Source organism: Talpa europaea (assembly GCF_964194135.1).
Source record: "Talpa europaea genome assembly, chromosome: 3".
NCBI lineage: Eukaryota > Metazoa > Chordata > Mammalia > Eulipotyphla > Talpidae > Talpa > Talpa europaea.
The window spans coordinates 68,980,206-68,994,756 of record NC_140069.1 but is presented as its reverse complement, the minus strand read 5'-3'; the positions used below and the strand labels follow the sequence as shown (position 1 = coordinate 68,994,756).

General features: G+C 37.3%; 1 protein-coding gene across 2 annotated transcripts in view; it reads right to left on the bottom strand.

Annotated features, from left to right (window-relative positions):
• The window catches only part of PRKDC (protein kinase, DNA-activated, catalytic subunit), a gene marked incomplete at both ends in the record, with an annotated part of 233,410 nt that overhangs the window by 109,457 nt on the left and 109,402 nt on the right, over positions 1 to 14,551 (bottom strand). For both annotated transcript variants that reach the window (XM_084229434.1, XM_084229435.1), the window contains 6 exons: positions 1,035 to 1,183; positions 2,394 to 2,466; positions 7,268 to 7,333; positions 7,576 to 7,744; positions 9,287 to 9,465; positions 12,956 to 13,163. In XM_084229434.1, coding sequence (XP_084085560.1) covers positions 1,035 to 1,183; positions 2,394 to 2,466; positions 7,268 to 7,333; positions 7,576 to 7,744; positions 9,287 to 9,465; positions 12,956 to 13,163 — 844 coding nt within the window. The remainder of the gene's footprint in view (positions 1 to 1,034; positions 1,184 to 2,393; positions 2,467 to 7,267; positions 7,334 to 7,575; positions 7,745 to 9,286; positions 9,466 to 12,955; positions 13,164 to 14,551) is intronic.

The window sequence follows — 14,551 nt, the reverse complement described above, 5'->3', positions numbered from 1 at the left end:
GTGCGACCCTCGCCTAGCGGCCAGGGATTGAACTGGCGATGCAGAGGCTGCGGGCAGCTTTGCAACCCAGTGCTCAACTGCTGCGTCACTGGGGAGGCCCAGAATCATCTTTCTTTCTTTTTTTTTTTTTTTTTTGTTTTGTTTTTTTTTTTTAATTTTTTTTTTTTATAGAGGCATGTTTTATTTATTTGTTTGTTTATATATGCACTGGGTACAGTCAGAAGCGCGGGAGGGTGAGAGAATTCACCAGAGCCAGAGGGGGGAGCAGAGCAGGCAGAAGGATCAAAGTACACTGCTGAGGGGAGCAGCGGGCAGCAGGAGGGGTCTGTGCACCATGTGGGACCCTCCTCTGGTGGCCGGGGAGCAGCGGGGATTGAACCGGTGCCGCAGAGGCCGCGGGCAGCTTCGCAACCCAACGCTCAACCACTGCACCACTGGGGAGGCCCTCTTTCTTTTTTTTTTTAAGATTTATTTATTTATTCATTTATTTATTTATTTTTTATTTTTTATTTATACAAGCACTGGGTACAGTCAGAAGCACGGGAGGGTGAGAGAATTCACCAGAGCCAGAGCGGGGAGCAGAGCAGGCAGAAGGACCGAAGTACACTGCTGAGGGGAGCAGCGGGCAGCAGGAGAGGTCTGCGTGCCATGAGGGACCCTCCTCCAGTGGCTGGGTAGCAGCCGGGAATGGAACCGGCACTGCAGAGGCTGCAGGCAGCTTTGCAACCCAGTGCTCAACTGCTGCGCCACCGCCACCGGGGAGGCCCTGCCAGAATCATCTTTCTTAATGGAAATCCATAAATGTGGTTCTGATTTCGACTGGTCTCAGAAACTGGCTCAAGTGAAGCTGCCATTAGAAAGAGCCTTCCTTCCTATGCTAATGAAATGTAAACTGCTCAATCTATGGGATGAAAGGCTGGAATTCAGATTGTGGAAAAGTCTCCAGATGAAAGTTGTCCTCTAAGGACCATTGACAAAGAACTGATGTCCTTCCTTCCCTATAACAACAATATTAATATATGAAATGTGATCACCTGTTTCCAAAAATGGTGAGTGCTAGGTTTAGTGTCTTGAGAACTGTAGGAATAGCTCTGAACTCCAGTTGAAAAATCAAATTGGCTCATTTCTTCACTCAGACTACTGTCTGCCAAAGTTGACAAGGAGGATATGTAATGAGGACCGTCTGAAATAAAAAGAAAATACATTTATTTACACATAGTAAGAAATGTATTTATGTTCAAATGATATTAAAATTAAAGGATACTTTTTTTTTAACATGTGGTTTTTTTTTTTTTTTAAGATTTATTTATTTATTTATACAAGCACTGGGTACAGTCAGAAGCGCGGGAGAGTGAAGAGAATTCACCAGAGCCAGAGTGGGGAGCAGAGCAGGCAGAAGGACCGAAGTACACTGCTGAGGGGAGCAGCGGGCGGCAGGAGAGGTCTGCGTGCCATGTGGGACCCTCTTCCGGTGGCCGGGGAGCAGCCGGGGATCGAACCGGCACTGCAGAGGCTGCGGGCAGCTTCGCAACCCAGCGCTCAACCACTGCGCCACCGGGGAGGCCCTTAAAGGATACTTTTAATTAAGGCTTGTGTTGATCCTGTGATGCTCAATTTGTTACCTAGATTAAAAAAAAAAAAAAGGAAATGGGGAAAACACCTCTTCTTGCTTTTGTCATTACTGAGCAGTTATTCCTTATTGTCATGGATGAAGACAATAAGTGAAACCAGATCCAATTGTGTTTATTCTCAAATCAAGAAATGATGATAAAAATTAAGAACTATTAAGCAAAAAAACTGGAACAAGAAACACATAGAGGGAGTAAGGATTAATTTTTAAAAGGAGGCCAAGATGAACATCCCTCAAGTGTTGACATTAAACAAAATTTCAGGAGCCAAGGATATTCTGGCAGGAATATCACAAGCAAATGCCCTGGGGAAGGAGTGATCCCTACAGGCATTGGTAGGAGCTGCTAGTGGGGCATGAGCTAGAATCAAAGTAGCGGGGCAGTACTGGGCAGGTCAAGGGCAGCTCTATCCTCAGGAGTCCATGGGAGATTTAGAACTGAGGATGATGGCAGTATGGGACTTATATTTTAACACAGATTTTTGAATATAAATATCTACAAACATAGCCATTATACAAACAAATAACAAGCCAATCTTGCATTTTAAAAACAAAGTATACTATGCTTGATCCTCCTTTGGTCACTTTCAGATCTTTATATACAGTTGAAGTTTAGCTAATTGCACATCCTTCAAAATACAACAGTTTTTTACCATTTTGAAATGAAAATTGCAAGTTTCACGTTTTGAGGTATTTAAAATATTTTCTACTCATATAACAAATACCAACAATTAAAATCTATCTCATCATTTAGAAAATGTCCTACCTGGATCTCCATTTGTAGCTTCCCTGGCTTCTTTCCTAATATCAATGTATTTTTTCTTTCTTTCCATAGGAACCTATTTGACAAAACAAACACACAATTTATGTATTTATTTATTTTAAATAATAAATTTTATTTTTATATTCCCCATACAATTGCAACCCCCCCATTCTGACCCCAATCTCTCCCCTCCCACCCCCCACCCCCCAAAAAGTGTCTCTGGTTCATAGTTTTTTGTTGATTTTGATTTTCACTTTCTTATAGTTATTCATTATCCTGGTCCCTTATTTAAGTTTTCTAGATTCCTGCGATGAGTGAGACCATCCGGTATTTTTCTTTTTCTTTCTGGCTTATTTCGCTGAGCATGATCCCTTCCAGCTCCATCCATGTTGCTGCAAATTGCATGTGTTTATCTTTTTTGAATGCTGAGTAATATTCCATGGTATATATGTACCACATCTTCTTGATCCAGTCATCTATTTTTGGGCATTTGGGCTGTTTCCAAAGCTTAGCTATTGTAAATAGTGCTGCTATAAACATAGGGGTGCAGGTGTTCTTTGGAATTGATGTTTCTGTGACCTTTGGGTAAATACCTAGGAGTGGAATTGCTGGATCATATGGAAGCTCTATGTTTAGTAGGTCCAGAAATCTCCACACAGCTCTCCATAGTGGTTGGAACAGTTTGCACTCCCACCAACAGTGCAGGAGATTTCCTTTTTCTCCACACCCTCGCCAACATTTGTTGTTGCTAGTTTTTTTAATATGGGCCATTCTCACTGGTGTAAGATGGTATCTCATGGTAGTTTTGATTTGCATTTTCCTGATTACAAGTGATATTGAACATTTTTTCAGATGCCTGTTGGCCATTTGCATTTCCTCTTCAGAAAAGTTTCTTTTGAGCTCTTCTGCCCATTTTTTGACTGGATTATTTTCTTTGTTGTTGAGTCTCATCAGCTCTTTGCAGATTTTTGTGATCAGTCCTTTATCATTAGTGTTGTGTGCAAAAATGTTCTCCCAGTTGGTGGGGTTTCTCTTTGTTTTGGTTACTGTCTCTTTTGCTGTGCAGAATCTCTTTAATTTGATGTAGTCCCAGCTGTTGATCTTTGCCTTCACTATCACTGCTTTGGGTGATGTGTCTGTAAAGATGTCTTTGATGTGCAAATCACATAGTGTTTCGCCTATATTTCCTTCTATGTATTTTATGGTTTCAGGTCTTATGTCTAGTTCTTTAATCCATTTTGAGTTGATTTTTGTGTATGGTGTGAGGTAGTGGTCAAGCTTCGTTCTTTTGCATGTAGTGACCCAGTTTTCCCAGCACCATTTATTGAACAAACTTTCTTTGCTCCAATGCATAGTCTTTGCTCCTTTGTCAAAGATTAGTTGACCATAAATCTGTGGGTTTATTTCTGGATTTTCTATTCGATTCCATTGGTCTGTATGTCTGTTCTTGTTCCAATACCATGCAGTTTTGATGATTATGGCTTTGTAGTATAGTTTGAAGTCTGGGAGTGTGATGCCTCCATTCCCTTCTTTTTTTTTCAGGAGAGCTTTGGCTATTCGGGGTTTTTTGTGATTCCATATGAATTTCATCAATAATTGTTCTATTTCTTTGAAGAATGACATTGAAATTTTGATTGGAATAGCATTGAATCTGTATATTGCTTTTGGAAGGATGGCCATTTTAATAATGTTTATTCTTCCAATCCATGAGCAGGGGATGTCTCTCCATTTCTTTGTGTCTTCTTCTATTTCTTTTAACAGTGTTTTATAGTTTTCTTTGTATAGGTCCTTTACCTCTTTTGTTAGATTTATTCCCAAATATTTGATTTTTTTTGTTTCAATAACAAAAGGGATGGTCTTTTTGATTTCTTCTTCTTCAGATTTATTGTTTGTGTATAGGAAGGCTACTGACTTTTGCGTGTTGATTTTGTATCCTGCCACTTTACTGAACTGATTGATGAGTTGAATTAGCTTTTCTGTGGAGTTTTTGGGGTTCTCTATGTATAATATCATATCGTCTGCAAATAGTGATAGTTTGACTTCTTCTTTTCCTATTTTGATTCCTTGTATGTCTTTCTCTTGTCTTATTGCTCTGGCTAAGACTTCCAGTATTATACTGAAAAGCAGTGGTGAGAGAGCTTCTGCACAGCAAAAGAGAACATAACAAAAACAAAGAGAAACCCCACCAACTGGGAGAACATTTTTGCACACAACGCTAATGATAGAGGACTGATCACAAAAATCTGCAAAGAGCTGATGAGACTCAACAACAACAAACTTAAATAAGGGACCAGGAAAATGAATAACTATAAGAAAGTGAAAATCAAAATCAACAAAAAACTATGAATCAGAGACAAATATTTGGGAATAAATCTAACAAAAGAGGTAAAGGACCTATACAAAGAAAACTATAAAACACTGTTAAAAGAAATAGAAGAAGACACAAAGAAATGGAAAGACGTCCCCTGCTTATGGATTGGAAGAATAAACATTATTAAAATGGCCATCCTACCAAAAGCAATATACAGATTCAATGCTATTCCAATCAAAATCTCTATGTCATTCTTCAAAGAAATAGAACAATTATTGATGAAATTCATATGGAATCACAAAAAAACCCCGAATAGCCAAAGCTCTCCTGAAAAAAAAAGAAGGGAATGGAGGCATCACACTCCCAGACTTCAAACTATACTACAAAAAAAATTGACTCTTGAGTACATTTTAACTGCTCCCTGATTGCTCATCTATATTTTAAGCCTAATGAATTTATTAATATTTGTGTGAAGTTACTTATGCTATGAGGCCATTCAGAACATCTTCTTTTAGAATTAAGAATAGTTTTCTTTTTTCCTTTCTCTTAAAATATTTTCTTTCATTTTGTTTTCAAATTGAAATCTCTTCCATTTCTACCTGACACTAAAGCCCAGGGCTCAATGACAAAACACATTAGTAACGTCAGACAGGGCCACCCCGGGGGACTAGAGGTTAAGTCTCAGTGCTCCCACCTGGAAGGCCCACCACAATAGCCTGAGTTTGATCCCCAGCCAGGGAGCTAACCCACATAGTGCAGCAGACCTCTCCTGTTTGCCTGCTATTCCCCTCAGCAGTGTATTTCAGTCAATCCACCTGTTCTGCCTCCCACTCTATGGTGACTCCTCTTACCACCCCCTACTTCTGGCCTACACCCCCATTCTTCTGCACAAAAATAAATAAAATCTATTTTTTTTAAAAAGTAATGTTAGACAGCATTTTCTATTTTTTTTCATGGAGGAGTTGATATGCAACGATAGTTCAGCAATACAATAAAGACATGTATTAAAAATAAATCACATGTGATTTCACTTGTATGAAAGAGAGAGAAACAAAACACAGGAAAAGACAAAACTGAACTTAAAAAAATCCTTGAAATCTGACTGCATAATTGTGGCTACCAGAAGTCTAAGTGGGAAATGGGAGCAAAGAGGGGAGGGGGCCCACTGGACAGAGGATGACAGGTATCTGTGGTGGGTATGGTAACACTCATCTGTACCTCTGGATCATCTACAGTGTTGGAAACCAAAGTCTCCTCAATTAAAACCAAAGTTTCTAAAGAAAGGATGAGAGAAAATAAAATAAAATGGAAAACACTGGCTATAAATCAGTAACAAATATAAATTAAAACTTTCTACAATCATGGTCAGATGGTCTCTATTTTAGTAGAAATCTGGCAAAAAAAATTATTAATATTTAAACAAAACTTTTTTCAAATTTAAAAGCATCCAAAAATATCCACAATGACAGACAAGTAGCCATAAGAAAAGTTTTTCCTACATATCCCCACAGAGGTCACTCATTATAGTGTATATCAAATTCTTAAAAACTACAGGCCTGGATTACCGATTTGTACTTGATCTGTAACCCTTAGTTTCTTCAACTATTATGATATATCATTGCACCATAATACGTTGTAAAGCTTAGGCATAACATACAGTGTCTGATCTTAATTAATCTAGTGCTATTATTTTTCTGTTTTCAGTTCTTTGAACACATGCCTAGAAAAAAGTTTCCCATCTTGTACCAAAATGGCACAAGGTAGGAAGCAACAACATAAGTGACTCATGACCCACCAACATGTTCAGTCACCGCTGTGCAGGAGAACGTGAATGAAGCTCCAGGCCCCAGCTCTGGGCTACAGGCCATGCTGTGTGAGCTCTGTACTTTGCCCCACTTCCAGGGGCTATGAAAAGACCATAGCCATACCTTCACAACAATTTCTGAGGCTGGCACATCAAACTTAACTTGGCTAAAATCAAGCTCATCACATTTGCTAGAATGAGATTCCCAATTACCAGTTTCCCTAGCTATCTGAAAGTAGACCATTCTTACATGGTAGGTTATTTTTGGAATCTGGGAATGCTATTAACATTAACTTACATGGAAAAATTGTTGAGCATTCCCAGATCCCAAAAATAACCTACTAAATCATAACAAATAGGAATATTCTGCTTTTGGATAGCAGGGAAAACCTATATCTGTAACTTTTGCCTACACATCTGCATTAAGCTGTCAAATGACCCAAGCAGGATCGCAGGGTCATTGAGTATATATCTCAATTTCATTGACAGAGGAATTTACTCAGAAAATAACATTTAGGATAAGTCCTAACTGCTCCTTTTGTGGAATTTTCTTTCCTTTACAAGTGAAGAGGTGGAAAAATTGAGTTACAATGAGTTTTTGTACTTACCTGAGATTGTATCTCAGGTTGAACGATGTGAAACTGCCATTTTTTGTAGTTCAAAGTAGACTTGAATATTAGAAACTTGATATGTTTAGTATGTTTTTTCTATAAAAATCTGGTATTTTTAACTTAGTAACACCATTGAAAAAAATTCACTTACCTCAACTTCTATAGGAAATGTATAGCAGCGCTTCAGGTCTATCAGATTTTCAAAAATAAACAAGTTCTGTAAATCCAAAGAATCATAAAAATATCTGAATATCAGAGATGTTTATTGCTGATACTACTAGAGAATTAATGCTACTTATTTTTCATCGAGAAACATTTTAGTTTTAAATAAATACATGCAGAACAAAAAAGAACCATATCTTCAGTATTATAAGGTACAAATTATAACTGTAACTGACATAATCTAACTTTTGAAATGGCACAATGACAGCAATAGTGAACCCTTGAGATTAGACCTACCTTTTCTGGTTTTTCACTAAAAAGAAAACCTTGGTAGAATTTTAATTCATTGAAGACACAGCAGCTAACAGAAATGGCACAGTTGTATGCAGCACAGTGGTAAAGTCTTCTCCTCTCCAGCAACTGAGTCTCACCTGCCATGTTCTCTGTAAATGCATCATAGCACAGTCTGCAGAGTAGATCCAGGTTGAAAATTAATTCATCTAATAGGGAAATCATTACTCAAACCCAACAATGCCAGACAATGGGATCTCAATTGAGTTTTCTCTGAGGATTAGCTTTGTGCCTAGCACAGGATTAGGCAACGGGAATAGAAAGGGGAGCATGTCACTGTACCGATGCACAGCTCTAAGGGAAAGCAGCATCTATGGATGCTACCACACAGTGGTAACAGCAACAGTGAAAACACATAGGGATGGAAGGAAAGGGGAAAGACAGTAGCCTAGTCTAAGAAGCCAACAAAGTTTTTAAGAGAAAATAACTTAATTTTGAATTTTAAGTTAGCCAAAGGGAAAATGTCTGTAGCATTACAAGCAGAAAGGAGCCCTTATAATTAAGTATAAAATGCATGGTGTGTTCAGAGGATGATGTGGGAAGCAGCAGTGGCAGGCAGTGAAAGATGGGTAGGGGATATTCCTAGACAGTCTGCCTGCTATAATGAAGCACCTGGCTTCACTCTGTAGAATAGGGTCCCCCAAACCATGTCTCCCAGTGGTCATCTGTTATTCAATATAGTTTTCTCAGAACACAATCATGGAGTAGTTGCAACAGAGCCCATCTGGCCACAAAAGTTAAAAATAGTATATAGGAAAGGTTTGCCAACCCTGTTACTGAAGATGAGTTTCCTTTGAAGGGTTTTAGGCAAGGAGAAACAGTCATGTTCCTATTACAGATGTGTTATCATTCTGACAGCAGTGTAAACAGAACTGAGAGAGACAAACTTGGGAGAAAAGAGATTAACTGTGCAGGGGACCAATGCAATGGGTCACAACAGGCTATAATGAGGGTAACAAAATAAGGTGCTGATTTCTGGAGCACCAAGGAGATAAAATCTGCCCAAGCTGAAGACTGACAGGTTGTGTGTGGAAGATGGAGGGAGATGGAAAAAGAACAAATGTGACTCCGAAGTCTTTTGTTTATGTAAATAATGTAGGTAGTGAGATCATCTGCTGATGACGTAAAACAAGAATTAGGGTAAGAGGAAAGTAATAAGTTTGCTATGGAGATGCAAAATGAAACACAGCAATGCCTGTATTCAATATTTACTATGAAGGAACTTCATTAGAAGACTAGTTTTATGGAAAATGTATTTGATTCCTTTATGTCTTATAAAACATCTGCTTACAAATATTTAATACTCCTTTAATTTCCAATGGCAGTCAGAAAAAGCTAAGTACACTAAGCACCTTCTTACTGTAAATCATACCACTAAAAATACATTAAGCTAATATGAAGAAAATAGTAAAAAAACAGTTAACAAGAAAAGAATTTTATTCTTTACAAAATATAACTATAAGATAAAATGACCCAATAACATTCTAAGTTCATCTAAGTAATTTTTACATAAGAAAAAAAAAGAAAAACATAAAAATTCAGTATTTAAATAAACATAAACATTCACATTTTATACATGCATAAAATATAAAATATGCATAAAATGTAAGTATCAAAATATTAACAAGTTAAATATCAAATTAACCAAAAATCTTACTTAATAAGTGTCTTTGTAAGTTCACTTCCTTCTGTAACACTTGAGCCATGGAAAACTTGATTAATTTTAGATTCCTTAGAGTGAACTTCATCTTTTGGAAGACGAGAATATATCACCTCTAGCATCTTATAATAGCCCATCTTCTTGGTGATTTGAGTATCAAAGGTAGATTCACTTAGCTAAGAAAAAGTACAAATGATTGTCTTTGGTCTTATCAAATATGAAAAATATTTTATTGTTGATAGCAAATTTAATATTCAATGACCTTCATATAGAAAATATTTTTAACATAGTTGCCAAATCACTTTAATAAGAGATAGCCCAGGGCCTCCCCGGTGGCGCAGCGGTTGAGCGCTGGGTTGTGAAGCTTCCCGCAGCCTCTGCAGCGCCAGCTTGATCCCAGGCCATAGGGCGAGGGTCCCACATGGCGCGCAAACCTCTCCTGCTGCCCGCTGCTCCCCTCAGCAGGATACTTCGGTCCATCTGCCTGCTCTGCTCCCCGCTCTGGCTCTGGTGAATTCTCTCACCCTCCCATGCTTCTGACTGTACCCAGTGCTTGTATAAATAAATAAATAAATCTTTAAAAAAAAAAAATAAGAGATAGCCCATTTGTCTAGGGTCTAGAATGTGGATCTAAGTATTGATGTGTCCAGCAAATAACACCTGATGTCCAAAATAGGGAGTTAAGAGTATGTGATTTTTGCACAAATCTCATTGAAGTCATGAAAATAACAGATGAAATTCAGTATGTTAAAAAACAAAATTTTCAATAATGCTGAAGTCTGCATTAGCAATGTTCCATTTGCTGTACACAAATGAAAGAGCAAAAATGTAACTCCCAAAATTAAAATAAAAACTAAAAAAAAACCCCACACTGTTACATTTAAATATTTATAATATTTCTGAACATCATTCTGTGAGAGGGTAAGTGTCTCCTGTGTCCCCAACCTTTCAAATATATCTACATTTCAATCCCTGGAACATGTGAATGTATCCTTATAAGGCAAAAAAGGACTTTGCATATGTAATTAAGGATCTTGAGAATAATAATTCTGGATTATTCATGTAGGCCCTAAATGAAAGCACATGTAACCTTATGAAAGGGTCGTAGGAGATTTGATAGACAGGAAAAGGCAATGTGATGACAGAGGCAGAGAGAATAGAATGATGTAATACCAAGTTATGGAAATGCCATCAGTAGCCAGAAGCTGAAAGAGGAGAGATATGAATCCTCAGAGATGCTGAGGCAAATATGGCACCAGTAAGATCTTGATTTCAGTCCATCGAAACTAATTTTGTACTTCTAGTCTCCAAAGTTGTGAGAGAATAAATTTCTGTTGTTTTAAGCCTTCAAACTTTGTTACATCAGATTCAGAAAACTAATACACATTTTTGTATTAAGAACTGTAACAAATGCCAAAAGTATGAAAATGGCTTTGAAATTTGATGATGGAAGGAGGCCAATAGATAACTGCAAAGGATGACAGAAAGGCTTGCATTTACTTAAAGAAATTTGGGGAAATATCAACATTAAAGGCAGTGCTGGTGAGGGCTTAGGAGGAAGTGAGGAACATGGGAGAGAAAGTCAGTATTGTCTTGAAGAACATCTCCATCACCGTAAATATATTTTAATAAAAATATGGATTTTAAAGTAGTTGCCAGAGAAGTCTCAGAAGGAAGTAAGGAAGATATATTTTGAAACTGGAGGAAAGGAGATTCTTGTTAGATATTGGCAGAAAACTTAGTAGAATTTTGTCCTACAATTAGTTGTGTAGAAAGCAGAACTTATAAACTATGTGCCTGAACAATGAGCCAAAATAAGATTTATAAGCAAATATGTTGAAGGTACTGCCTGGTTACTTCTTTGCTACTTATTGCAAAATGTGAGGTACAAGAAATAAATTGAACTTAAGAACTGTTAAGCAAAAGAAACCAGGAACTTGATGACTGGGGAAATTGACAGTCTCTCCAAATTGTAAAAGATGCTAACATAGGAAATTCACTATTAGGAAAGTGTGCTCTGGAGAGATCAACAGTGTGGTTGGGCAATGTTTAGCTAGTCCTGAAGAAATTAAGCATGTGACTCATGGATGCCCTTAACCATTTCAGCAGAAATTAGAAATACAGATGGAATTATCCCCAAAATATTTGTGACAGACTCTGATTTAATGGAGTAGATCTCCAAGACATACATAGGCAAGTCATAAGGTTTTTGAGAATGTTTTACCATAAGACATACTACCAGCTTTGACTGAAAGGGACAGAGACAAGGTGAATTAAAAATAAAACCTTTGTAGTCCCAAAACTCTATAGGCACACAAGACTGATAAAATGACTCAATTGAAAACACATGCTACCCTTCAAGAAAAAAGAAAAATTACTCCTACAGTAGTCCTGGGTCCAGAAAGTGGAATAACTAGATAAACTCTCAGGCATCAAAACAGTGGAATTTGCCTGGCTAGAGGTTAAAATTTCTTTGGAACACTAATTTCTTCTATAGTCTCTGTTTTGAAATAGGAGTATCTTTTATTGCCATCATATACCTGTCTCACAACTATATTTTGGAACTAGATAATTGGAACTAGATAATTTTTCTAGTTTTAGAGATCCAGAAATGGAGAGAATTTTGCTCCAAGATGAAAATACCAGAATTCCACCCATATCTAATTTATATGAAGAGATCTGGGACTTCTGAGCTAATGATACTTAGGTGAGAATTTGGAACTAAAAGTTGATGCCATAATGAGTTTAGATTTGGGGGGATGCTAAAATGGGGTTAAAATATATTTTGCAAGTGGAAACATTTAAGGGCAGGCAGATTGTATTAGTCTAAATAATAGTGTCTAAAAGATATCCATGTTCCAACCCCTAGAATCTGCAAGTATTACCGTATATGACCAAAAAAATCGGGCCTCCCCTGGTGGTGCAGAGGTTGAGCACTGAGCTACGAAGCTGCCTGCAGCCTCTGCAGCACGGGTTTGATCCCCAGCCGCCGGTGAGGGTCCCACATGGCGTGACAGACCTCTCTGCCGTGCCCCCTGCTCCCCTCAGCAGTGTATTTCGTCACTCTGCCTGCTCTGCTCCCTGCTCTGGCTCTGGTGAATTCTCTAACCCTCCCGTGCTTCTGACTATACCCAGTGCCTGTATAAATAAATAAATAAATAAATAAATCTTTAAAAAAAAAAATCATACATATAACATTAAATTAAGGATCCTGGGATGGGTAGTTTATCCAAGTGAGTCATAAATGGAGTCATATAAGCTCATGAGAGGGAGCTGGAGTAGACAGAAGAAGCAGCAATGTGACCACAGAAACACTGGTCAGAGAGAGATGCAGCCACAAGCTAGGAGGCAAGGAATAGATTTTCTCCTAAAGCCTCTAGAACATGGGCGGCCATGGCAATACTTTAATTTCAGTCCAGTAAAACTGATCTCATTTATGGCCTACAGACCTGTAAGAGAATAAATGTATGTTGTTCCAAGGCATAATTTTGCTAATTCATTATAGCAGCCTCAGGAAACAAATGTACCCATAGGCTGTGATAAAATGTAGACATAACCTTCCTTCAGCAATAGAGAGCACTGGACTAAACACATGATAGTTTCTCATTGGTCAAAAAGACCTGTCAATTCTTATTAATATTTAATTTAACAATAGATGTAAAATACCTTTAAAAATCTGGACTTCAACTCATCAATGGCATTCACCACAATTTTGCCAAAAAATTCTCTCAAAGCGTTCAGGCTACAGTGCCACAACAGAGTGAGAAGACAACGATCTACAAATGCTTGGCGGGTGATATTTGAAAGCAGGTCATCCCTCCTGAACATTCTGTACACACTTTCCAGAAGGTCTAATTGTGTGGCACATGAACTCCTAAGGAAAAAAAGGAAATAATATGAGCCTTCATTCCTTGAATAAACATTTTATGAGTGCCTACCATAAAAGAGGCAGCATAAACACCAATGATAAAAATTTGAAAAATAACATTAAAGACCGACTATAAAAAAACATGAAATTCATTTGTACATAAACCAGATTATTTCACTCATATGCAGAAATCTCTAAATCCAAACCTGGACATTAGGAAGAACTTTTTTTTTACTTACTTTAAAATCTCATCTTGTTTAGAGAACATCTGGAAGATTCTGAAAGAATCTTAGGCCTACAGATGATCACATTTCCAAAATGATGAATAATGCTCTTTTCTAGACACTAGGAAATAATGAACTATCATTCCTAGTTCCTATACAGAAAAACATCCATCTGGCCCTTCATTTTGTCATCTTGGAAACAATATATTTGAATGGTCACGTGTAAAGTATTGTCTATAAAGCTAAAAATTAAGAATACAGAAGAGTTTCCTCACCCATTAAAATCACTTCGAGCCCTATAGCCCTAATGCTCTGAAGTTACTTAAGAACAAGGGCAAAAACATGTAATCAGAAGGTAGTAATTTAGTCACAAGGTTTCAAGGTTGCAGAATATAGATAACATGGGCTTTTGCAATACTCATTTTGGCACTATACCAGATATAAATTCTCATGAGGAGCTTTCTGCTACTAAGCACAGTAGAAAGATGCACATAGCTTCCAGCCCTAAAGTATTCAACTCCTATAGGACGCTGAAAGAAGTAAGAGAAGTAAAAGAGAAAGAGCAAAATTTTAATTTTAAAAATGGGCTAATAGTTCACTGAAAAATAAATGCAAATGAAAATATAGAAACATATGCTCTAGTTTACTCATAAAAATATACAGATTAAACAGTTTAGTAAACTGGTAGGATACAAAATCAACACACAAAAATCAGCAGCCTTCCTATACACAAACAATGAATTTGAAGAAGAATTAATCAAGAAAACCATTCCTTTTATTATTGAACAAAAAAAAAAAAACAACAAATACTTGGGAATAAACCTAACAAAAGAAGTAAAGGACCTATACAAAGAAAACTATAAAACACTGTTAAAAGAAATAGAAGTAGACACAAACAAATGGAAAGACATCCCCTGCTCATGGATCGGAAGAATTAACCTTATCAAAATGGCCATCCTACTAAAAGCAATCTACAGATTCAATGCTATTCCAATTAAAATTTCAATGTTATTCTTCAAAGAAATAGAAAAAATACTGATGAAATTCGTATGGAGCCACCAAAAACCCCAAATAGCCAAAACTCTCCAGAAAAAAAAAAAGAAGGGAATAGAGGCATCACGCTCTCAGATTTCAAACTATACTACAAAGCCATAATAATCAAAACTGCAT